Genomic DNA, 24,727 nt, shown 5'->3' on the forward strand with positions numbered 1-24,727 from the left:
AAAGCCATGCACTTGTTGATAAGTTTCTTAAATCTCTTTTAATCTATAGGCTTTTTAATAACATTTCCTTTATTCACTTTGCACTCTTTGCTTTTGTCAAGCTATATTTTTAGGCATTAATTTACTTTGACATGGATATAGGTTTGCCTTTACAAAATTAGATTTTTAAGATACAAAGTAAATTTTTTTGATCTTAAAATATACTGGATAATTTTCTTAGAAGTCTTTTACACCATCCATGTGAATCTTTAAACTGGCAAACTGCACTGGCCCATGCTTACCACTATCACAAATGTGATATGAGTGACCTTTGGACCAAAATAAAACCTCATTATATATAATCACAATATTCACATAGTCTCTCCTAAATTTTTATTTACATATTGTGTCATTTATTTTAAACTCTGGATCAATGCTGGGAAATTCTACCTAATATTCATGAATATATTTTGCAATATAAAGATTATAACTTATAAGTGAAATTTTGATTTATTAAATGAAAAATGTCAATAATTAACTCATTTTATAAAAGGGGAAACTGAAGCAAAATGAAAGAAATCAGTTTGCTCCATAAATTTAAAGTGCTGTCATCAAATATAAAGGGCAAAACTGATATTGTTATTTCAACAGCAGACCAATATCATCTTTCAAATATCTGATTACTATAATGACAACAGTTCTATGACAAAGATTCCATTGATTTTTCTTTTTAACTTTAAGTGGAAAATTAAGTATAAAAAGGGTGTTTTTTGTTGTTGTTGTTTGTTTCTTGTTTTTTGATAACAGAGATTGAACCCACATGCACTTAACCACTGAGCCATATCCACAGCCCTTCTTAAATTTTATTTTGAGAGAGGGTCTCGCTAAGTTGCTCAGGGCCTTGCTAAATTGCTGAGGCTGCCTTGAACTTGTGATCCTCCTGCCTTAACCTCCCAAACCTCTGGGATTACAGGTATGCACGATAGTGTCTGGCAGAAAAGAAAATTTTAAAGTTTGCAGGACTTGAATTATCAAAGTAGTCCTATGTCTTAGTGTAAAATAAAAAAATGTTTTCATCTTCTCCAATTATATGTAAGCTCATTAAAAGAACTCTTCCATTTATGTTCTCTCTACATTAAAGTAATGTATTCTGGGGATTATGGTTTATTTTCCCCAGGTTTTCTCATTTTTAAATGAGCATCATTTAGGAAGTTGATAGTGAGCTAATAAGAAAATTTGGGTGGAAATGTGAGGGAAAGGAGTATCATTAACATATCATGATTATAGATCCAGGGCTGGGGATATAGCTCAGTTCATAGAGTGCTTGCCTGTCAAGTACAAGCTCTGGGTTTAATCCCTGGTACTACAAAAAAAAAAAAAAAAAAAAAAAAAAAGAGAGAGAGAGAGAGAGAGAGAGAGAGAGAGAGAATGATTATAGATCCAAACTACATTTTCTCACTGATTACTATGTCCAGGTACCATGCTAGATGCTAACGCACATTAATATTATTCCCCAACACTCCTGCGGTGAGACAGGGAAACAGCAGTGAAGAGTATGGGCTTTGAAATGGGTATGGGGTTTCTTATTGGGAGGTGAAAATATTCTGAAATTACGTAGTGAGGGTGGTTGCCCAACTCAGTGACTAACCATAACTCACTTGTATACTTTAAAGGTATGAACTTGTACATTGGCCATGCCTTGAACATTTTAAAGGCATGAACTTTATGCTACATGGATTATATCTCTCTGAAAAATGCATGTAAATCCTTACCAAAAGGACCTACAAATAATGGATCTTCTGTTTAAAAACTATTTTCCTTCCAGGCATCAGAACTGATTTAGCCCAAATACCTGAAGAACCTAAGTATGTATTTAGATAAATTCACACAGTTAATAAAATAAATTCCATCACATTGTCTTTCTAAACAGAGATTCCTGTCACAGTTAAAAATGCTAGCAAAGTCTAAGCCATCACTTCTGCCCTTTCTCACTTCCATCCCAACATTATCTAGTTTTCTAGGGCTTTCTAAATTCTTCTGCCTGTGGTTCTCTTTCTTACATATTCCTATTCTTTTCATAATCCTAAATTGTCCGGTAGTGTCTTGTATACTTCTATAGACCAGTTATTTCTCCCACTCAGCCCACCAGTTTCTGAAACACACCATCACATAAGAGCTGATCAAAACAGGGAAATGCAAGTCAAAGTTAAACTGATTTCATCTCACTCTTGTTAGAATGCAGAAAATACAAGTAATAAAAAAATGCTGGTGAGGATGTGGATGTGGTACTTATACATTGTTGGTTGACTGCAAAATAATACAACCACTTTGGAAAGCAGTATGGAGATTCCTGAAAAGACTAGAATGGATCTACTGTATGACCCTGCTATCCCATTCCTGAACTAAAATCAGGATACTATAGTGATACATGCATACCAATGTTTATAGCTGCACAATCCATAATACCCAAGATGTTGAACCAGCCTAGCTGTCCCCCAATGGATAACTGGATAAAGAAAATATGGTATATATACACAATGGAGTTTTACTCAGCCATGAATAAGAATGAAATTATGTCATTTGCTAGTAAATGGACACAACTAGAGAACATCGTGCTGAGTGAAATAAGCCAGACACAGAAAGTCAAGAGTTGAATGTTCTCTTCCATATGTGGAAGCTAGAGAGAAATAAAGAGTTTAAAAAGGTGGGTGAGGGCCATGGATCTTTTGAAAACAGAAGGGAGAAGAACAGTGGAGTAGAGGAAGGGGAACAAGGGAGAGGAAGGAAGGATGGGAAAGGGGAGGAATAGCAGAATGAAAGAATCCCAACAACGTCAGGTACATGTGTGAACATGTTGCAATGAATTCCATTTTTTTCTTTTTGTATAAGTATGATGCACCCATTAAAAAAATATTTTTTAAATGGCAAGGTAGGAAATACTCCTTTCTCTCACCATTCCATAAAACATCCAAAGAAGGAGAAAGGTTAGGGTAAAAAATGTGGGTTTTTTTACTTGATCTTTCCTTACATTTACTTCCAGATGAGCAAAGATTTTGCTACATATGTTCAATCATTGTGGAGAAAAAATACAGTTTTCTGTCCTAAATAAACCCTCAATTTCCCCCTTGGCTGCTCTACCACTGCCCTCCCTTTAAGAGAGAAAGAGTGTGTAGAAGTGGCCCTATGTTGGAAGCTGACTGCAGGGCTATCATTACAAGAACCTGGTAAGATATGCCCTTGCCTTTTTAGTCCCATAGACTCTCTTATGTTGAGCTCCAAAATTATTTTCTCTTCTCAACACATTATTATACCACATCTCTGACACTGATTCCTTATTTCTCCTTTGGTAATTAATTTTATCCTCACAGTTCCATTCATTTCTGCCAGTTCACAATCACATCCTGCCCCTGTGGATTTGGTTAACATCTGTTAAACCCTGAACTATAGGAGCATTCTCTGAATAGTGCATTTCACATTTTGCAATGCAAACTGCTACATTATTACATATAATTCTCTATTGCTGGATCTACGTTCTCAGCTATAAATGCTTTAGAACACTGAGGTATATCAGAACACCACATTGCATTATTATAGATAGTATGAAGTTCTCTAATTCTAACTTATAAGAGTCAAAGAAGGTTTTAAACATACAAGATTTTTATTTCTTAAAATTGGTTTTTGAAGAAACCCTCATGTAGACTTGAACGAAATATGAGCTAGAAAATGAAAATTTTATAAAACTAGCATCCTCACTTACCATTTTAATTTCTTTAAGATATTCCTGCTCACTAAGATTGGATATATTTAACAACATTAAGAAAATAAAAAGTACTAAAAAGTTTACAATTGGTTTTTAAAAGTTATAGAGCAAAACAGCTCATGAAGCAATTTTCATATTTGATCTAAAACTCTGATTCTCTGAGGGAAAAAACACTCCATTTATAATAATTTTAGATAATTAATATTCAGGATGATGTTTCTGACATTCTCAACCAGATGACTAAAAAGAAGGAATGCGCATATAGTACTTTAGAAACCTCCTCAAACTGTTTGGATTAAAAATATATATATTCTAATTTTAAACCTTTTAAAAATGTGTTTTAATCCTGGCTTTTTTTTTTTTTAATTTTGCACACAGCTGTCTGTTGTACTTTTTAGAATCATGCCAGATGCTGGGTTCATCAAGCAAAAGCAGGAAAACAATGGTTTGAAAGCAATTAGAAGCACCAAGGCTGCAGTGAGACTCATATTAAAATGTGATAACACTGTTCTAGTGGGAATTTCAACACTGCTCTGTTTCTGACATTTCTCTGCTGCCAGACAGACTATGTGGAAGGGCACTGTGATCGAGGATGAAACATTGTGGAGTTTATTTCTGGAGCAAATGAAGGATTAGCCGAGTTGGAACCCACCCAAGGTTTTTATTATGGACTCAGCTACCAGTTTACTTGAATGCTACTGGATCCTGTTGGCATCTGACAAAGCCTAAGGGAGAAAAGCATATTATAGTTTTGGTTTTGTAAAATAATCTAGCAACCATCCACTCAGAAGGCAGAAGCACAGAGCCTCTTGTTGCTAAAAAGCAGGGCAGGGGAGCCCAGCAGGATGAAGGTTAATTAACCACTCCACTAACTTTCCTCAAAAATGGCTAGTACCACTCCGTGAAGAAGCACAGATAGAAGAGATAGAAATAAACAATACCACCTACATATTTTTAGTATAAAATCATTCATGGTCACAGAGTACTCACCTTGGGGCTGAATATCCCAACAGTACCTGAAATATGAGCAGAAAAAAAATGGAAATAAGTCAAAATTATATTTCTCAATTTTGGTTGACATACAGTAGCAATAACTTGTAGTCTAAAAACCTTGATAGATACTTGGTTAAAATTTACAGGTCAAGGCCATGGGTTCAATCCCCAGCACCACAAAAAAAAAAAAAAAAAAAAAAAAAAATTGCAGGAAAATGGGTGGAACTAGAGGGCATGTCAAGCAAAATAAACCAGACTCAGCAAGGTAAGTACCATATGTTTTCTTTCATATGTGGAAGCTAGTAGGGAAAAAAATGAGGGGTGGTATATATGTATATATAAAATAAAGGGATGCCACAAAAGTAAAAGGAAGACCAACAGGGTAGAATAAGAGGATGGGGGAGGGAGGAGAGGAGAGTAAGGGGAGGCCCTGGGGAGTGAAATTGATGAAATGATGTTATATGCATGTATCAATATGTCACAAGCCACAAAGAAACTCACCATTCTGTACAATTAACATGCACCAATAAAAATAAAGAATTGATTACTGACCAAAGCCCAGTTTTGTCTGAGAAAAACACGAGTTAAGAGTCATCCCTGAGATGTGAAAGATTCTAAAGGTTTAAACACCGCATTGATTCAGTGCAACTCCTAGACTATTGTGATTTTAGAGCTAGAAAGATCCTAGGAGGAAACTAAACGGCGACTCATAGTTTCTCATCAGGAGCGCTACAAGCCTTGAGCAGGAGATATCCTGAACTGTGTTCTACAGGAACATTAGCATCACTCATCCTGGACAGCAAGTACAGGTGCCACTCCCAGTTGTTATGACAACCAAACCCACCACAACCTCCACCACATCCTTAAATGCCTCTGACACCTAAAGTTTTCACTTTACAGATGAAACATGAAGAGTTGACTCAGGATTGTCTAATATTTTAGTGTATGAGCCAAGAATGGTGCCCTTAAATCCATTCCCTCTCCTCTGTTATTTTGTGAAATGACTGGCAATATTGACAATCCTTGAAGTCTTCAACTAACAAAACAGCAGCGGTAGAAAGGATCATTTACAAGTCACTTATCTGGAACCTAACTTGCATTTTTTTCCTACAGAAACACTGCTGCATATGATGGTGACCCACAAAAGTCCATTGTACTTTGGATCCCATTTCCTCCTGCCTTCACAGGAACCTTACATTTGTCTATCTTGATTTTTCTTTTGTGCATATTCAACCTCTTCCTCTCAACTTGGTCCTTTCCATCAGCATTTATGCCCATATCAAAATAAAGCAAATCCTCCCTCACCCCTTTCACATTTCTCATCTGCCACCCCATTTCCCTTCATGTCACAGTGAAACATTCAGAAGCATCCTCTCCATTCACTGTCTTTATTCCTATACCTTCCACTCCTCAGCTTACTCTAACCAGGCTCACAATCATTGCACCTTAATTCTTGCTATGTACTTAAGACCTCTATGTTACTCAACAGAATGGGTATTTTCTATCTTCTTCTTGGCTTCTCAGAATGCATAGCTGAGCTTTTTGTTCCCCTGAGAAGGTCCACAGTTTTTATCAAATTCTTAAAAGTGTCCATAACCCACCGGAGGTTCAGAAAAAGGGCATACTCAGGAGATAAAGGTGTGTCTTCTGGTACATACATGGCTGAAATTATGTTTGGCCACATTAGGGAGGAACATAGTCCAGTGAGTATTTAGGTTATTTCTTCACCGTGTAAAATAAAATTTCAGAAAATGGGGAGGAAAGAGGTCATTGCAGAGGATGTTGCCATAATCCAGAGGTTAATTTGAGGGAAATTAACAGAGATGAGATGGAGAAGGTGCAAAAGAAGCCTGATGATCCCCTTTCCTTGATTTTTTCCCTTTCCAGGACATTTCTGGGCTGACAATAGGTGAAGGGAAATGTAAGATGACCTGGGTTAGAGGGTAGGGAAAGGCCAGCCCAGCTTTGTAGTGGAAATAAGGGAGGGAAGGAGTGGAGGTAGAGGCGGGAAGTGGAAAGCTTCCACAGCTAGGGAGAAGGGGTTGGCCTCTCAACGTTAGAGCACATGGAAATTAGAACTGGCTGAAACTTAAGTAAGTTATATGTAATAGTAAGATGGGTCTACCTTCACCTGGCAGATGCTGTTGATTCCCATGGTACAAAACTCCTTCTGCCAAACACAACACATTCAGCAAATCATCAGCCAGAAAGCAATTTTCCATATTCTGCTATTCTCCTTCTTCTCTTGAGGCATTGCCCTAGCCTTCATTTCTTATCATTAGCCAACTTCTAATCCAATGTGAATAATTGGGTGTGAGCATGTGCATACACACGAGGACACGCACACACGCACACACACACGCGTGCACACACACACACACACACACACTTCTCTCTCTGAAACGTTAATGATGGCAACAGCAGGAACTTTGCTAACCAATATTATTCTCACTTATTGACCCCGGCGGCAGGGGAGGGGGGTGGTTGGTGTGTGTGGCGGGGGTACTAACCTTGCAGTGGCAGCAAAAAGACCAACTCCAGGCAAATTGTTAAATAGGTAAAATAGGTTATTGATGATCTCAGCCTTTTTTGTGCTTTTCTCTCCTACCAAACTTACCACTTCAACCAACATGGATTTTCTGTCCCTTTCTGTACCATACCCTCATTTCCTGGTTCCTCTTGTTAACCAAGAAGAAAGACGATGCTATAGATTCCCATATACCAAGAGTACTGCTTCTGCAGATAGTTATCTTAAGGAGGTTGATTACAAAGAAAGAACTCAATTTAACAGTATCAAATAAGGTAGCAGGTCTATATAACAGGTATTAAATACCAGAATCTGCTTTATTCCCAATAATGCTATAATTAAATATTTCTTTCAAACTGAGTTGGAAGATGAAAAAGTTCTGAATGTCTAACGTATGGCAAGCTATCATTAATAATACCGTATTGTATACTTGAAATTTGCTAAGAGTAGATCTTAAGCATTCTCACACACAAAAAAGTAACTCTGAGAGGTGATGGATATATTCATTAATTTGATTGTGGTAATCATTTCTTAATGCATATGTACATTAAACATTACACTGTACATTTAAATATATATAGATATATATATAATTTGTCTATTGATTATTTTTAAAAATCTAATAATAAAAGTCACATGTTGAACTTGATGGGGAGCAGCATAAATAAAATGTTAGCTACTTTGGTTTTCTTTTTTTTTTTTAATTTTTTCGGTACTGGGGATTGAACCCAGAAACACTTTACCACTAAGCCACATCCCCAGTACTTTTTTTTTTTTTTTTTTTAATTTTGAGATAGCATCCCACTAAGTTGCTTAGGGTCTTGCTAAGTCATTGAGACTGGTCTTGAACTTGCAATCCTGCTGCAGCCTCCAGAGTCGCTGGGATTACAAGTGTGTACCACCACACCCAACAACTCTGTTCTTTTTCAGGAGGTATAAAGTTATCTTGCTACGCTACTTTTGCTCCCTCTTTTCTTACTCTAAGTATTAATTAGTGCTATATCCCTAAAGGAAGTTTGTATGCAAAAATAATAAGAACAACAGAAAAACTACATTTCTATCCCACAGCTTATAGAGGACACCTCTGAAAGGAAAGTACTGAAGGTGAGCAATTTCATCCTCCACTAAAGGGCACCGCAGATTATTCTCTGCTGGACACCTTCAAGGTCCTGATCTTGCCTTGTTAAACATATCCCCTGCTGGTCTTCATCACATGCCCTGTAAAGATGATGCCACACTAGAGAGTTCTGTGCTCTTCAGGAAGCATTTAGTCAAATTCCGCCAACATCTTCCAATTCTTACCTTTCGCTCTGAAAATAATTCTCTAGTCAGAGAATCCAACAAGTCTGGAACTAAAAAAAAAAATCAGACCAAAATACAAAGACCACAAAAGAAAAGGCATATAAATGCACACATGCAGAGTTGTGTTTTTCCTAAATGCCTCTGAGAATTTCATATCAGGCCTGTGCAGACAGATAACAAACACTTCTTTAATCTTCTCTTTGAAGCTTCAGCTTCAATAGGAAAGGGAAGTTATCATTCCTCTGCAATATCCGTACTCAACATCATCAGGTCCTTGCAAATGGTATTTGGAACTGAAAAGAGATGAGTGCAGAATGAGCGGAGAGAAAATGCTGCCCCATATTGATGATGGTTATTTTGCATTCAGTCCAAATAAACCCATCTTCACTGGTGCCTCCAAAAATAAAAATGGAAGAAAAATGCACAATGTTTAGTTTACCTATGAATAGAGTCTTGAAATTTTAGGATTAAATTACATGCAAGACAAAGTTTGCTACTTATGTTTTTAAATTAAAGATGTTGCTAAGTTAACTTTAGTTTCAAGAAAGTCCACACTATTGAAGGAATCCTGATGTGAAACAGGAACTGTAGTGGTAGGAATAGTAATAATAATGCTAAGATTTGTTGAACATGCTCCAAGTCCCATATGTTAACCTACTTACTCCAAACTCTAACTCTATTATTACTCCACTTCCTAAATGAGGAAACTGAGTTATCAAGAGAATAAATAAGAGGCTGGGGAGATAGCTCAGTTGGTAGAGTGCTTGCCTTGCATGCACAAGGTCCTGGGTTCGATCACCAGCACCAAAAAAAAGAAAAAGAAAAAAAGAAAGATTAAATAACTTGTCTATGGTTACATAGCTACTAACTAAGGCAGACAAGTTTCCAACCTTAGTAACTTGTTTCTGAACAGGTACTTTAATGAGAAACTGCAGACGGTCTTGAAAATATAATCTCCCATCAAAATGGTCTTTCTCTAAAGATATATTACTATTCTAGAATAACTGAGTCACTCAGATAGCAAATATTTATTGACTAGATTCTATGGTATGTTCTTCTTTCAATGCCAAGGATGAAGTGTGACTTAAATAGATATGGTCCATCCACAGATATATTTCATTATCATTCATACTACAAACATACTTTTCTAGCTTACTACCCAAAATTCACAGTAGATTTCTGCTTAAAATGGTGCAAGTGACTCTACAGCATTAGATTGTGGAAAGGGGTTAACCAAAGTCTTGACCATGGAGCTAACCAATAAACATGGTTCCTGGGTTTGAAGTACTCAGACCTTTACTCCCTTAGTCAGCTAATTAGATAGATCCTGGAGAAATAACTATACAACTATAACTATCTTAATATTGTTGGAAATACCTAGGAAGGAAAAATAATTCCATTTCTTAACTATGAAATAATTAACATATTCAGCACAATCTGTGCTAGACATTGTGCTATGCATATGTTTCACATATATTATTTAATATTCATAACAACCCTAAGAGGTCAGTACTATTATTAGTCCTTATTATTATTCCCATTTTATAAATTTAGGAAGGTCAAACAACTTGACCAAGCTCACAGAGTTAAGTGGCAGAACCAAGATTTGTACCTAGTTCTGCTTAGTTCCAGAGCCTAAGCTCTTAAATTCCACATTAACTCTTTTCCAATTGACTGGAATATAGAAAAACAAATCTAGAACTTAAGGGAAGATACAATTGCTTAGCTAGCTTGTGAGTGTGAGGGAATGGTTAGATCAGAGGTCTTCAACTTGGAGTCCAGAGTTTGGGCCTCAGGGGATTTATAAACTCCCTAAAATTGATGAAAAGTAATAAATGTTTTCTGTTCTCTTGGAGAAACATCCATACATTTCATTAGTGTCAATAACTTCCCCTTTCTCCTGCACCAACCCAAAATGATAAGACCCAGTGGGCTAGGTGAATAGACTATAATGATATTATAAAACTAGCAACCCAGAAAGGCCAACATCTGTGATATTATAAACTAGAACATTCAAACAAATTTTTTCACAACCGAAGTATTAAAAATGTTATTTTTCCCATGACTCACAGAAATTTAAAACATATCATATACTCCCTGCCTTAGGGAACAAAATCAAATCTCTTCTTGATGACTTAAGGAGGTCCAAATTTGAACTTCACTTTTGTATCAGAATGGCAGTACCTTCCAAATGCCTAGGTTGGTCTGCCATACTCAATGCTCACAGCTTCTTCTATCTCCCTCTTGACCATCCCTGTTCTCTGGTGATGGCTTTCTCCAAACAGACTACAAAGACTAACACTGAAGTGTTGTTCTGGCATTAGAACTGTAATCTTAAGATTCAAAGGCATGCCTAGTTGAGCAGGGCTTCAATGTTAAGTTGACAATTACGAAAACCCCTTTACAATTGATCTTGAGCAGGGAGTCACACAGTACAGTCTGATTTATGCCCATGGAAATGGCCTTGCTGAGTGATGCTAAGTTTGCACACCATAGATATTTCTTATTACCTATTTTCTCACTTGGAAAGATTCATACTGATTTTGAATTTTCTTTCTACTACCAGCATCCTATCTACTTCCTTGCAGAAGGAAATGGGCTAGTAGCAAAGGGTGACATGGTCAGCGACACCCATGAACAGAGATGGGAAAAGAGCACCATCTGGTGGAAGTTTCTGGTGGAGGCATCAGAGACCTGGGACCCAGGGGTCCGAGTAACAGCTTCAGAAATAGCAAAAGGAAAGCCCTTGTGGGGAACTTTTGCCCCCTTGAGCCCTAATTCCTTCAATTCTACCAAAAGTACAAGGGTTAGAGCCTACCTACAAGGAGCTTACAATCTAGTCCAAAATATGAGATATTTATAAACAGAGAAATGACAACCAAAGGCAGCAAAGAACAAATGGGATGATAACAATAAATAATATACATGCAACTCAAGTTATAGAAGGACCTGCCATAAGAAGATCCAGGGTTATTCTTTGGGATGTAAGATTCTGGGGTCTTGAGTCTATAACCATAAATTTTAGAAACCTACCCCAGGAGACAACAAATGTTTTCCTACTTACAAAATGTAATCATTAAATTAAATATTTATTAAATAGTAAACAAGCAACACTGTCTGATACTGACAGTGTAACTCTTGAACCCTCTTCCAAGTTTTTAAAAGTCCACTCCCAGACAATAAAGAAAATGAAGTTTTAAAATAAGTTTAAAAAACAAAACAGTATTCACCACTTAAGTCTTCTAGAAAATACTTTTGCTATGTGGGGTCCTTGCCGTGGTCAATAGAACATCCACCCTGCCTATGGGCAGCAAGATACCCAGAGCTCTTCTTTGTCAGCCAACAGTTCAGCTTTCTCATTGCAATACAGGAAACTTACATTCTAATATGCCCTCCCCTACTCTCTAACATGAGGACAGTTTCTTCATGAATAAATCTCACTAGGATGTTTACATAGGCCCCAAACTCCCTGCATGTATAACTCAGTAAACTAATAAAAGAAAAATGATGGTTGGATGTCTTGTGGCGTACAAGTCAAGTCAGAGTTTAGAAATTGTTTTCCCCAGAAGATAAAAGGCATTCACTGAAAGTTTTGTTTGTTTGCTTGTCTTTGAGGATGGAGAAATTATGTCCACTGTGATCAATTTTACGTTTTTTGAGACTGGAGATTGAACTCAGGGGCTCTCAACTACTGAGCCACATCTCCAGTCCCTTTTTGTATTTTATTTAGAGACAGAGTCTCATTAAGTTGCTTACTCTCACTAAGTTGCTGAGGCTGGCTTTGAACGTTCAATCTTCCTGCCTCAGCCTCCTGAGCCACTGGCATTACAGGCAAGGTGCACCATGCTTGGCCATTGTGATCAAATTTGACTCTGATGTGTTTGGGAGAGAGAGAAGCCCAGAGGCAATTTAAAAAGTTACTTAAGAGCAAGTGGCTCATGCCTGTAATCCCAGTGGCTGGGAAGGCTGAGGTTCAAAGTTAGCCCTAGCAATTTAGCAAGACCTTGTCTCCAAATAAAAACTAAAAAGGGCTGGGGATGTGGCTCAGTGGTTAAGCACCCCTGGCTTTAATCCCAGGATACGGGGGGATGGAGCAAGAGAAGGGGCAGAAGATTTGATCATGGACTTTGAGACAGGTTGAGAGCAGACTGTCTAAGAGGAAAGTCAGACAACTTTCAGTTCCAAATTTGCACAATGGAGAAAAAAAGTGCCACTGTGTACAGAGACTCCAATGGTTACCGTATTTTAAAATTGTTGTCTCTTTGACTTCTGCCTGCCAGTTTTGTCACTTTTGGTGCTTGGAGGCCTAATTTGTTTAATATTTTTTCTGACTTCAGGTTAATAGCTACTCCTCAACCACTGAGATTCTGTTGTCTGATTGGTGAGTAACTGATTGCCCCGACTTTGTGACTGTGGCCCATATACTCGTTGAAGTTTACAGCTGGAAGGACATTTGAGATCATTTAATCTAGTCTTCACTTTACAGATGAGAAAAATGAAGAAAGAACAGTTATCTGGCTGTACCATATGAGTTTAGAAGTCCACATTGTGAAACACCAGTTTATCTTGCACAGAATCAGGAGCAGGTTTGAAAATGTGGTATTGGTTTGAAAATGAAACTATTTCTATGAAAACACTTTCCAAATCTCCTTGGACAAACTCTTCTCAACTATCATGCCTTTGATATTTCATTTGTTCTGAACATGCTCATATTACTCACTGGAGGGTAAATGTTACAGCTAAAAAAATTTTTTTAAGCTGGACTAATTCTCAGGATGCATCTAGGCAAAGTGGATTTCTTGACATCAACAAGTGAACACATTTTCTGTATCTCACATTATGAATACTGAATTCATTCTCTTGATTATAGTGATGTTAGTAAATCTCCACTGTTTGCCAGACGCTCTGTGAGGAACTAAGAGCACAGGAAATCTGAACTGTAGACTATTTAGGCTGTAAACATCCAATTGTATAGCAATGATGTGGGCCCAGAACACACATGTGGTAAACATGGCACCAGAAGAACCGAGATCTGAATGATGCCAGAACCTATCTTTTTGCCTGCAGATAAGGCTTGCCGAGGGAGCATCTGGGGCCAGATAGAAGAAGAAGTCTGGCAGGGCAGGGAAGAGGAGGGTCACAGAGAGGCCAGGCTCAGGATGCAGAGGGAAGCCAGGCATGGGGCCAAGGCCCATCAGTAGAGCAGATGGCAGAGGCCGAGTTTAGCATCCCAAAGCAGATATGTTTGAGGAGGGGGCAGGACAGGATACTGAGTGGGTTCCAACCTAAAAGGCTCTGTTTTCTCTTTGATGTTGTGTGAAGAGTTACAGGCCATACGATGAGGTAAAGACCGACAGGGACTTGTGCAGGGGACAGAAAGGAAAACTGAAAAGGGGCATATAAATTAATTGCCAGGAATCATTAAGGGTTCCTTTGAGGTTGGAGACTAAGATTTACTGTGGTGGAAATTCAGTTGTATAATTTTTCTCCGGCACTGATTAGCTGCCCAAGTGTAAGAACAGAAAAGTTGGACAGTTGAATTCATACAAGGATAGGACTTTTCCAGGCATGTGAGACAAAAGGACAAGAGAGTAAGAGAAGACTAGAGGGACAGGTATGGAAATCAGGCTGACCAGGAAAGACACCAATGGTCACTTACTAAATACTTTTTTTTTTTTTTTGCGGTACTGGGGGTTGAACCCAGGGCCTTGTGCTTGTGAGGCAAACACTCTACCAACTGAACTATATCCCCAGCCCCTAAATACTTTTGATAATCAATTAAAATGTTCAGAAGCTGAGGATATCATTATTTCTCAGTAAATAATGATATTCTTCCCTCTCAGAGGAGAGCTTCTGAGTGGAACTGCCCTTGGTTCCTCAAGTCCCAAACCTCTCCTTCTCCTGTGTCCCCTCTTTCAAGATATGACATCACCATCCATGCAGCTGACGCTTAGGATTCCTCCCTTTACCTCTTTCTTTGTTACTATGTATAACCATCAGTCACCAAGACCAACTTCCTTGATATCTTTTAATCTATCTCCTCCCATCTCTGCAGACACTGAATTCTTTCAAGCCTTCGTGGAGATCAAGGTAACTAAGTGGTCCGCTTGCCATCATCCTGCTCCCTTTGACCCAGTCTCTTCATTGTGGATGGAAAAGGTAATGCAGTGACCATGAAGAACAAAGGCTTTGCAGACAGGCCTGAGATGTAGTCCTGGCTCCACCTTCTTGTGTAAGGCTTTAGCTGCAGACATGGTTTCCTCATCTTTCAAACAGAAATAGTAATAAGTACACCTGCTTTGTATGATTCTTGGGAGAATCCACAGAGGTCATTCAGATAAAGAAGCGAATAGTAAGCCTGGTAGCTGGTAAGCCTCTAATAAAGGTCAGCTGTTTATGTCCATAGCACCAACATTATTTTCATGACCTAAAAGGCAAACCCAGTCTTAATCGCCTGCTTAAAATCCTTCAGAGAGCCCCCCAGCTCCCACTCACATGCTGCTCCCTCTGCCAGCACACCCTTCATTGCATGCCTCCTCCTTCACCTGACAAACTCTTTTTAAAATTTCTTTTTAGTTATAGATGGACACAATACCTTTATTTTATTTATTTATTTTTACGTGGTGCTGGGCATCGAACCCAGTGCCTCACACGTGCTAGGCAAGCACTCTACCACTGAGCCACAACCCCAGCCCCCCTAACAAACTCTTGATGGCGCTTTGAGGCTCAGCCCAGCCTCCTGTTTTAGCTGCTTCCACAGTACACCTGTGCACACCTATAATAGTGCATTAAAATCTCACCTTTCTATGTCACAGAGCCCTCAAGGAGAAGTAGCATAAAGCTCGTGCTCAATAAATACTTGTTAGATCAGAAACAGCAAGGTTTATCATTGCTCAGAATGAGTAGAGAGTTGTGTTTCTCAGGGAGGGGAGAACACCATACTGAGGCAATACTGTGGAGTGTGGGTTTATTCCAAATATGATGGGTGTGGGGTGCCTTCATTCTCTTCTAAGTAACACAAAGGCAAGAGGAAAAAAGAGGAAGGGGAGAAAAGAGAAGAGAAAAATAAGAATGCTTTATTAAAATCTTCATCTAAAGAATTTCTTTATTTTCTCTCCCCCCACTCCCTTTCTCTCTCTCGTTCTTGCTCACTCTCCCTGCCTTCTTTTGTCAAAGCTTCAAAGACTAACCACAAAATGACCGGCAAAAATATACTTCAAAAGACACGACCGAATACACATCACAGTGGCAAGAATCCAATATATAAATACAATCAATTTGTTTCCTCATTAAAAGCTTTCATGAAGAAAATGATTTAATACAAATGCTAAAACTACTGACACAGATTAATTGAAAAATAACAATAGAATCCTAATTAAAGACAGTATTATTTCACTCATCCACGGTGCACCAAAATCTGAATAAATAAAAACAATCTAGAAAGCAGGCTTCTGTTGGTAACCACTCAGAATTATAATGAATTTCTGAAATTTTTATGGAACTCCTATTCTTATGTATATGCTTTCTTCCAGTTAAGAACTGAAATGTACCCAGAAATTCAGAAATCACTTGCAAATTATTTCACAATTTTTTAAGTTCATGTCAACCTACTTGTTTTAAATTATTGCTTTTGTCCTTATTGTACAAGATTCTTAAGTATCATTCTTTTCCATTGAGTTCTCTGTACAGAAACCTATAGCAGTCACAGTTAAACCCTTGCATAAAGTATCAATTATCTAAATCATAGGGAATGGAATGAACTTTGATCTAAAGGCTAATGACTCTGTGACCAGTTCTGCGGCTCTATCAATACAGGTCAGAGGTCCCAGCGGTTCAACCACAATCAACCAATCAACCCAGGACTTCCAGTTCTGCCCCACTCTGAGGGATTCTTCACCATCAGAAATGTCTTGAGATATTTGCAGGCCACAGTGAAGCACAACAATCAGCATATGAACATATCCCCATCTCCTCACCCTAGAAGCAAACAGAGATACTGTCAGCTACTAGCAGGTCCTAAGTCAGGCCTGTTCTTAAATTTTTTCCTATCAGTTATCCCCAGTCATACTGGGAAACGCCCCCCCCCCCACCATCCTAAACCCCAGTCTCTGCTCATACGTCCCAATAAAAATCCCTCTTAGTTTCTTCCCTTTCACTATTAAAATTCAATTGAAAACCAAAGTAGCCTCTTACCCCCCCCCCAAAAAAAAGAAAACCCTGGAGTCTCCTGATAAGAATGTTTACATATTTTCCTGGTTTTTAGAATCCCTTGGAGCCCTATGGAAACACGAATTCTCAGGGTCTACAGTAGACCTAGTGAATTACCTTCTTCAGGGGCCTACAATCTGTACTTCTAAATAAGATCTCCTGATAATTTGTGTGATGGGGTCAGTTTGGAAAAAGCTAAGGACATTTTTAAAAGGTAATCCCCAGTTAAGAATAGTCTGTGTTTGAAAAGTTCACTTCCAAGTGTTTGGGGCTTGGAATATGTTTGCCTAATGAAACAAAGTAATAGATGGTGATAGGTTATATAATTTACTTGATTCAAAAATCTAGTAAATATTGTTAACAGATATGAAGGGTAGTAAATACAGTTTTTTATTTATAAGTCCATTACATTTCAAAAGTTGAAACACAAAGTCAGCTGTTTACAATGGTCTTTCCCATAGATGTAAAGTTCTGAAACTGGCTAGATGACCAAATTGTATACATTGTAAAGTACAGTGTTTCACATACCAGTAGTACTTCAATAAAACTGTAAAATAGGTTGGGCATGGTGGTGCATGCCAATAATTCCAGTGGCTTAGGAGGCTGAGGCAGGCAGTTTCAGCAATTTAGCAAGGCCCAAAGCAACTCAGTGAGACCCTGTCTCTAAATAAAATATAAAAAGAACTGGGGATGTGGTTCAGTGGTTAAGTGCCCCTAGGTTCAATTCCTGGTACCAAAAAACAAACAAAACAAAACAAAACCCCTGAAAAATAAAATGGAGTGTGGCAGAGATTTATTTCTCTGGGCATAGGGAACACAGACAACCTTTGATGTTCTTCTCTTTCTTTACAGCCGTCTCCTACCTCCCAGCAGCCTCAGTCCTGGCACCAAAGACCCAAATGTTGTGCACAGCTCCCTACTAAAGCACCCTTTCTCAGCTTAACTATCCCTGTCTGAGGTTGTACCAATCACTCCTCCCCAAACCCAATCAAAACTCTCCTTTCCATGTTTTAGTTTCATCCTGTCTTTTCAGCCATATCTCCCATTACTCTCTTTTATCTGATAAACATGTCCAAATTGTATCTCCTCTGCATCTTTGCACTTGGTATTTTTGTGTTTGATTTATCTTACCAAAAATCTATTTCTTTCAACTATGTCCAACCCATCTTGCCAACTCATCCATGAAGACTTCCCACAGCCCATGGACCAGGAGTGCTTTCCTTCTCTGGGCTTTCCTGGTATTATCTCTCTGCACCTCTTCTAAAGATTTTGCTACATGTATCTTGTATTTTAGTTACTTGTGCATGCTTTTTATCTTTCCCACAAGCTTGTGAGTTTCTTGGGGATAGTTGTTGACTATCCATTATGTGATACATATTGTATAGGCACTTTTATGTGCATTAGGACAACCCTACAAAGTAAGTATACTGTATAATCCTTTGGTTTATCATCCCTAAAAATAATTTGCAGGAGTGGGACTTGTGTCACCACAAAAATCCTTTACACATAGTATGTTCTCAATAAACATTTATTGATCCATGAATGAATGAATGAACTAGCATTCTTCACTTTTTATGAGGAAATTGAACCTCTTTAAGAGTGTTTACTCAGCAGTCGCACTGCCTGGATTCAAATCCCAATTCTAGAACTGAATAGGTACATAGACTTGGGAAAACTGCTTACCTCTCTGAACCTCAGTTATCTTGCCTGCTAAGTGGGGGTTACAATAGTGTCCACTTTGCACACCTTTTGAGAGGATTAAATGAGAATTTGTACGAAGTCCCTGACACAGGGCCTGGCACATGGTAGGTGTGTGATGAATGTTAGTTGTGCCTGTTATTCTTAAGTTGCAGAAGTAAACAGTCTCTGAAGCCCTCATTCTTCCTGAGGGAAAGGATCGTTTGTTACTCTCATAACTCTCAGTGTACCTAGCCCTGAGCATTGCTTTTAACAGCAATTTAACAAGCTTACCGGCCACTGAATTTCTCAGTGCAGTCATCTTAACCAAAAGTTAGAAGAAAATCATTGAATAGACCCAATGCACATAAATGGACCACTGAAAGTCTCTTCATCCTCCAAGTGAATTTTTTATTTTAAAAAAATTCTATTTTAAAACCCACATGAATCTCTAAGTGGTGGAACCCTGGGCATGTAACAATCTGAAACCAAACATTTCAGACTTTCAAGGAAAGGGATCTGTGAGCACAGGGCTCCATGCAGACCCCAGCCACTCATTAGCCCAAGAACTCCTTGGAAAACATGAATATGTCTTCTGTGACACAGTCTTGATCACCTGGCATCATGTCTAACATAAACAACCGATATATGTATTTGTTAAGTAAATTAACTGCTTTAGCCTGTAATCCTCACCCTGCTTTCAGTTGATTCCATTTCTCTTTATGACCCACATAAAAATCAATCATGGTGACTGATGTTTTGAGAAAGAGGAAGTGAATGGTTTACTCAAGCACCATGACTTTGGAAAAGGAGTCCGACAAATACGAATGCTTTACTAAATAGTTGCACAGAGTGCAGATAATCCTTTTGTAATGAAAGATTCATCCTGTGTCAGTTAAGTGCAGCTCAAAGGGACAACATCTAAGAAAAGTTGTTCTCAGTCAGTGATACCTCATCTAATGAAGACCTTGAGAATGAACTTCCTTGATTTAAAAAGAAAAATTCAAAACATTATTTCAGAAAAATCATCATAAAGCCCTCAAAGGACTGTTGCGTTTCATATGGCTCATAAATAATTTCACTTTTGCTTGTGTATATTTACGCATAGCATAAAACACCTCCAAATACAGATGTTTATTTTCATAGAAGTCGTCACCCTAGACCATGCTGGACAATTAAAGCCTAAGCTCCAATTTCTGCATCTCTTTCTCCCTCAGTACCAACTTCTTTCCCACCTTGAAACCAAATACTCTGGCTCTTAAATCCCTGCCCCTTTCTAAAACAGGCAAGACTCTGATATTGGTAACTTATGATTAAATATATATTCACTATAGAGAGAAAATATAAGAAGAAATTAAAACTCACTCAAACTCCACTTGCCAGAGATCATTATCATTAAAGTTTTGGTGTATATTTGTAGGCATTTTTCTCTGTGAGATTTTATATATTTTTCAACCTACTTATAGTCATCTTATCATTTTATGTCAGTAAATCACTTATAATATGAATGATTAAATGACCATTGTACACAAGTTTTCTCTTTCAACAAAATGGAGGAGCAGAAGAAGTTAGAACAGGGATAGGTAGGAGGCAGAAAACTAGAAAAGAGCATTCTGCAAAGCTCAGGTCACACTTTATGAAAGCTGATGGTTAAGTGACAGAGGGAACAGACACAAGAAGACAGATTTAGCATCATACTATAGTAAGGCAGGCATTTCCACCTTTACAGAAGCACAATTCACAACAGTCAAGTTATGGAACCAGCCCAGGTGCTTGTCAACAGATGAATGAATAAAGAAAAGGTGGTATATATACACAATGCAGTTTTACTCAGTCATAAAAAAGAATGAAATTATGGTTTTTGCTAGTAAATGGATGGAACTAAAGAACATCAGGTTAAGTGAAATAGGCAGGTTCAGAAAGTCAGGGGCTGAATTTTTCTCACACGCAGAAGCTAGGGTAAAGTAGGGAAAGAAAAGTATGTGGGGGGTGGGGTAGAGGGTCCCACAAAGTTAGAGGGGAGATCAGTGGAACAGAGAAAGGATATGGAGGAGAGATGAAACAAGGGAGGAAATTAGGAATGAAATGACGAAATTATGCTTTGTACATACATGAATATATCATAGTGAATTCCACCTTCATGTACCTCTGTAAAGCACCAACTTAAAAAGCAACAATAATAAATACACAGAAGAAAGACTAGTAGAGAAGAGAAGGAGAAGGGAAAAAGGAAGCACTGGGGACTGAAATGGAGCAAATTCTATTCCATGCGTGTATGATTATGTCAAAATGAACCCCACTCTTACGTAGCATTATAACATACTAATAAAAACACTAAAAGAAAAAGAAGAATTTAGGGTAAAGAATCAGTAGTCCTTATTGATGATTAGGGAAAAGAAGAGAAAAGTCAGGAATGACTCCCAGATTCTGCCTTGGGGACCTGAACCTAGAGAAAGCAGAGGAAGACTAGAATATAAGAGCAGAGGAAGCAAAATATCAGATAACAAGGTTGGTCCTAGACACTCAAGCATTCAAGATTCTTTTCACTACAAGTAACAGAAAACCTGACTGACAAAGGCTTAGATAAGTAGAGGTTATTTTTCCCACAAAACAAAAAGTCTGGAGGCAGGTGATTCCAGAGTTGGTGCAGGCCAGAACGGTGGCACAAAGGACCCAGTCTCTTCCCATCTTTCTGCTCTAACACTTCAGAACAGGTTAATGTCTTAAGGTAACTCATGTAGTGCTAAGCATCAGTGTCCTGTGAGCAACTTGCAGAAATCTTACATTTCTAAAGTCAAAACTAGACCAACCACTGGCGAAGCAGAATGGCTTGCAGATTGTGATTCATCCCCGGGTTAAAAGGATTCTGCTGTCAAGGAAGAATGGAGGGAGGCTGTTCAGTAGGCATCCAGCAGGTCTCTCCCAGTGTTGAGAAGTCAGAAGTTATCATGAGACATTGGGGAGGAGCTATCCAATGTGCTGTCTGGTGCCCTGGAGACAGAACTGCAGCTGTAGAACTGGGAGTCATCTATGCACAGGGGAAGCTGTGGAGTTACGGACATGCATGTAACTGCCTAAGATGAAGATAGCAAGGAAAGAGACAAGCCTGAGGAACAGCAGGAGGAGGGCAGGGTTACAAAATGAGCTCAAGTGAGAGCCAGAGGGAGAGAAAATAAACACGAGGAAGAAGGAAAACCAGGAGGGACTATCATTATGGGAATCAAGGAGGAGAGGGTTTTTTTTGGTTTTTGTTTTTTGTTTTTCTTTATTATTCATTGTACACAAATGGGGTACAACTTTCATTTCTCTGACTGTATATGAAGTAGAGTCAAACCATTTGTGTGATCATACATGTACATAGGGTAGTGATGTTTGTCTCATTCTATTATCTTTCCTTCCCCCCGCCCCCTTCCCACCCCCTCATTTTCCTCACTCGGCACAATCCATTCTTGCCTTACACACACCCCCGATTATGTATCATCATCCACTTATCAGAGAAATCACTTGGCCTTAACATCCAAATGAGAGGGGTTTTTTTTGTTTTTGTTTTTTAATTTCTAAGAGAAAGGAAGTGATCAATGGTGTCAAATACTACAGAAAGACCAAATCAGACAAACATGAAGTGTCACCAGGATGTGGCAATCTAAGAGTAACTGGTACTTTGGCAAGAGTAATATGATAGCAGCAGAAGCTAGATTAGAGGGCACTAAAGAATGAACAACGAGTGACCACAGAACAGGAAACCAGAAATGGCTAGTCTAGGCTTCTATTTCACCATGTTTCCCTGTACAGGAAGAGATACAAGACAGTAGCTAGAGAGAGAATCGCTGTGTAGGACATGATTTTTTTAACCTTGGGAAATATTTGAGCACATTTATATGATGGTTGGAGAGATGTAATGGAGAGAGAAATGCTAAACTGAAGAAAGAGGGAGTCTCTGGGGAACAGCAATAGGAATAGAGCAAATATAACAACTGTGAGTTGATACTTCAGTCCTTAAACGATGTGAGGAAAGTCTGAATTCAAAAGAGGAGGAGGGACAGAGTATTTCAAAGTCATGAAGAATAACTTCAAAGGAGAAAAAGGGAAAGATTGTGTACAAGATCAAATAGCAAAAGTCTAGAAGTGGCAGCAAGGAGCTTAAAGAATGCCAACAGCACTCTGGAAAATGAGCAAATTCTATTTAAGACGGTTGCAAGTTAAACAATATCTGATAGGAGAGCCACGTTTTAGCTAGGCACAGATGGAGAACGAGCCTGAGGATTCACTTGGGGTTCAATTTGTAACAGGACATGGATTCTAGGGGGAAAATGGGCAAGGATTAGAAGAGAATGATCAGAAAAATGAGAGATGATAAACATGAGGATGTGCAATGCTGAATAAGGAGGAGGATGGCCAAAGGTACAGGGGTAGTGATGGGTAAAAAAGATGGCAGGAATGATTGACATCCATGCTCCCAGGGAACTCCAACACAAGGTCAGCAGTCTTGTAATCTTTTATCACAATTCCAATTAGAATGTCAGAGAAACATTACTTTTTTCTTTTTCTCATTTGTTCTTTTTAGATATACATGACAGTAGAATATATTTTGAGGTTATTATAGGAGATACCATCTTTTCAAATGGGCTCTGTATCCTCTTACATTTGGTAAAAGAAAACATCCTTATTTCTGGGAAATATATAGGCCTGGCTACTGAACAGTAAATTTTCAAATAAAGAAGGTCTCTTGTTATTGTAAGGTCTAGTCTGGGACCTAAAAACATGTCTGTAACACTTTTTACCATTTATCCTACTCACATCATTGAAATCCTGCCACAGGCCACCACCATACTAGAACTTTTAAAAATTTATATATATACACATGTATATATTTTAGTAGTCAATTATTTATTTGTTTATTTATTTATATATGGGGCACTGAGAATCAAACCCAGTGCCTCACACATGCCAGGCAAGTGTTCTACCACTGAGCCACAACTCCAGCTCCATGCTAGAACCTTATTAAAAAAATTAACTATAAGACCATCCATTTACTTTAAGGAGCTTATCTCCAGAAATACGTATTCCAAGTACTGATAAACTGAATTTAAAATGAACCTGGTGTGTCTGATGTGTTAGAGCAAGGCTTCCCTGATGTTAATGTGCATACAAATAACGTAGGTCTTATTAAAATGCAGATTCTGATTCAGTAGGTCTGCTTCAATGAATGGCACCTGGGAGTCTGCATTACCAACAATTTCCAGGTGATGCTGTTCGTTGTTGCAGGTCTATGTTGAGAGTCCACTTGTATTAAAGAGCTAAAAACTAGCAAAAAAAAAGATTCCTTGCTTTGTCTTTTCAATTTACACTGCCCTATAAAGTACTGGGAACGTATTATCCTTTTCTTGCTAACCCTTCTATTTATCCATTTTTAATTAAAAAAAAAAAAAAAAGCAGGGAGTAGGGAGACAGTGAGGGAAGATAGAAAAACTCTTAAGAGGCTTTTTCTTCGAAGCAACTATTAGCTACACACACTGTCTTCATGAATATGTCAAACATCGATCTCATATGATTGAATACTTTTGGGGAACCTCTAGTATTTCAAACAGGGCACCTAAGTATTCAGTAAAAGAATAAGAGACTAGGAACAGCAATTAATTCTAGTTAGGCCATATGGCAGTATGGAACACTGGCTGGGGCCTGAAAACTCAATTTCACAAGAGTCTTACTTATTCTGAATTTTAATCATTTTAGAATCAGCAAACATATGCCTACCAACCTGCTTCATTTACACAAAATTCTGAAGCATAATCACACTGCACACTCAAAAATGATTGGTTTTTCCCAAATGGACTTGAAATTTCTCTCCTACAGGATTCTTGAAATAAAGTAGCTGCTGACAGCTCCAGTTTAATCTCCTTGTTAAATAAAATCTTCAAACAGTTCTTTTAATGAAGAACATCATTTGCTTCCTCGCCATTTGCATCGTCAGCTCACAGTACTGTAGGGGTATAGTTTTCTCAGTCCTGGATTCCTCAGGCCCTGAGGCTGGTTTGGGTGCTGACACCCCTACCCCTGTGAATCCCTTCCCTTCCACCGTGCCTGTCACTGCAGAGTCACCCATGCTACCACATTCTCTCCATTTCAGCTTTCTAGAAAGTAGACATTACCATTTTTCAACACATATTCCATCCCCTGTCCTCTTAGAGCTAAGATACTTTCATCTCCTGTACATCTAATAATTTCAAGATAAGGACAGAAAAATCAGTTCTTGTTTTGTGAACTTTTGTCTCCAGTGCTTG

The 24,727-nt window shown here is 38.3% G+C and overlaps 1 protein-coding gene and 1 non-coding gene across 2 annotated transcripts in view; both read right to left on the bottom strand.

Annotated features, from left to right (window-relative positions):
* Nucleotides 1-24,727, bottom strand: part of Skap1 (src kinase associated phosphoprotein 1) — a 270,445-nt gene that overhangs the window by 205,375 nt on the left and 40,343 nt on the right. Inside the window, exons 3-4 of the mRNA XM_047546439.1 lie at nt 4,730-4,755; nt 4,681-4,683 (exon numbers count right to left, since the gene is read on the bottom strand). Of these exons, the coding sequence (XP_047402395.1) occupies nt 4,681-4,683; nt 4,730-4,755 (29 nt within the window). The remainder of the gene's footprint in view (nt 1-4,680; nt 4,684-4,729; nt 4,756-24,727) is intronic.
* Trnav-cac (transfer RNA valine (anticodon CAC)) lies at nt 14,241-14,314 on the bottom strand. Its single transcript has one exon. It is a non-coding gene; the product is annotated as a tRNA-Val (tRNA).

Source organism: Sciurus carolinensis, chromosome 3 (assembly GCF_902686445.1).
Source record: "Sciurus carolinensis chromosome 3, mSciCar1.2, whole genome shotgun sequence".
In the NCBI taxonomy this organism is placed as follows: domain Eukaryota; kingdom Metazoa; phylum Chordata; class Mammalia; order Rodentia; family Sciuridae; genus Sciurus; species Sciurus carolinensis.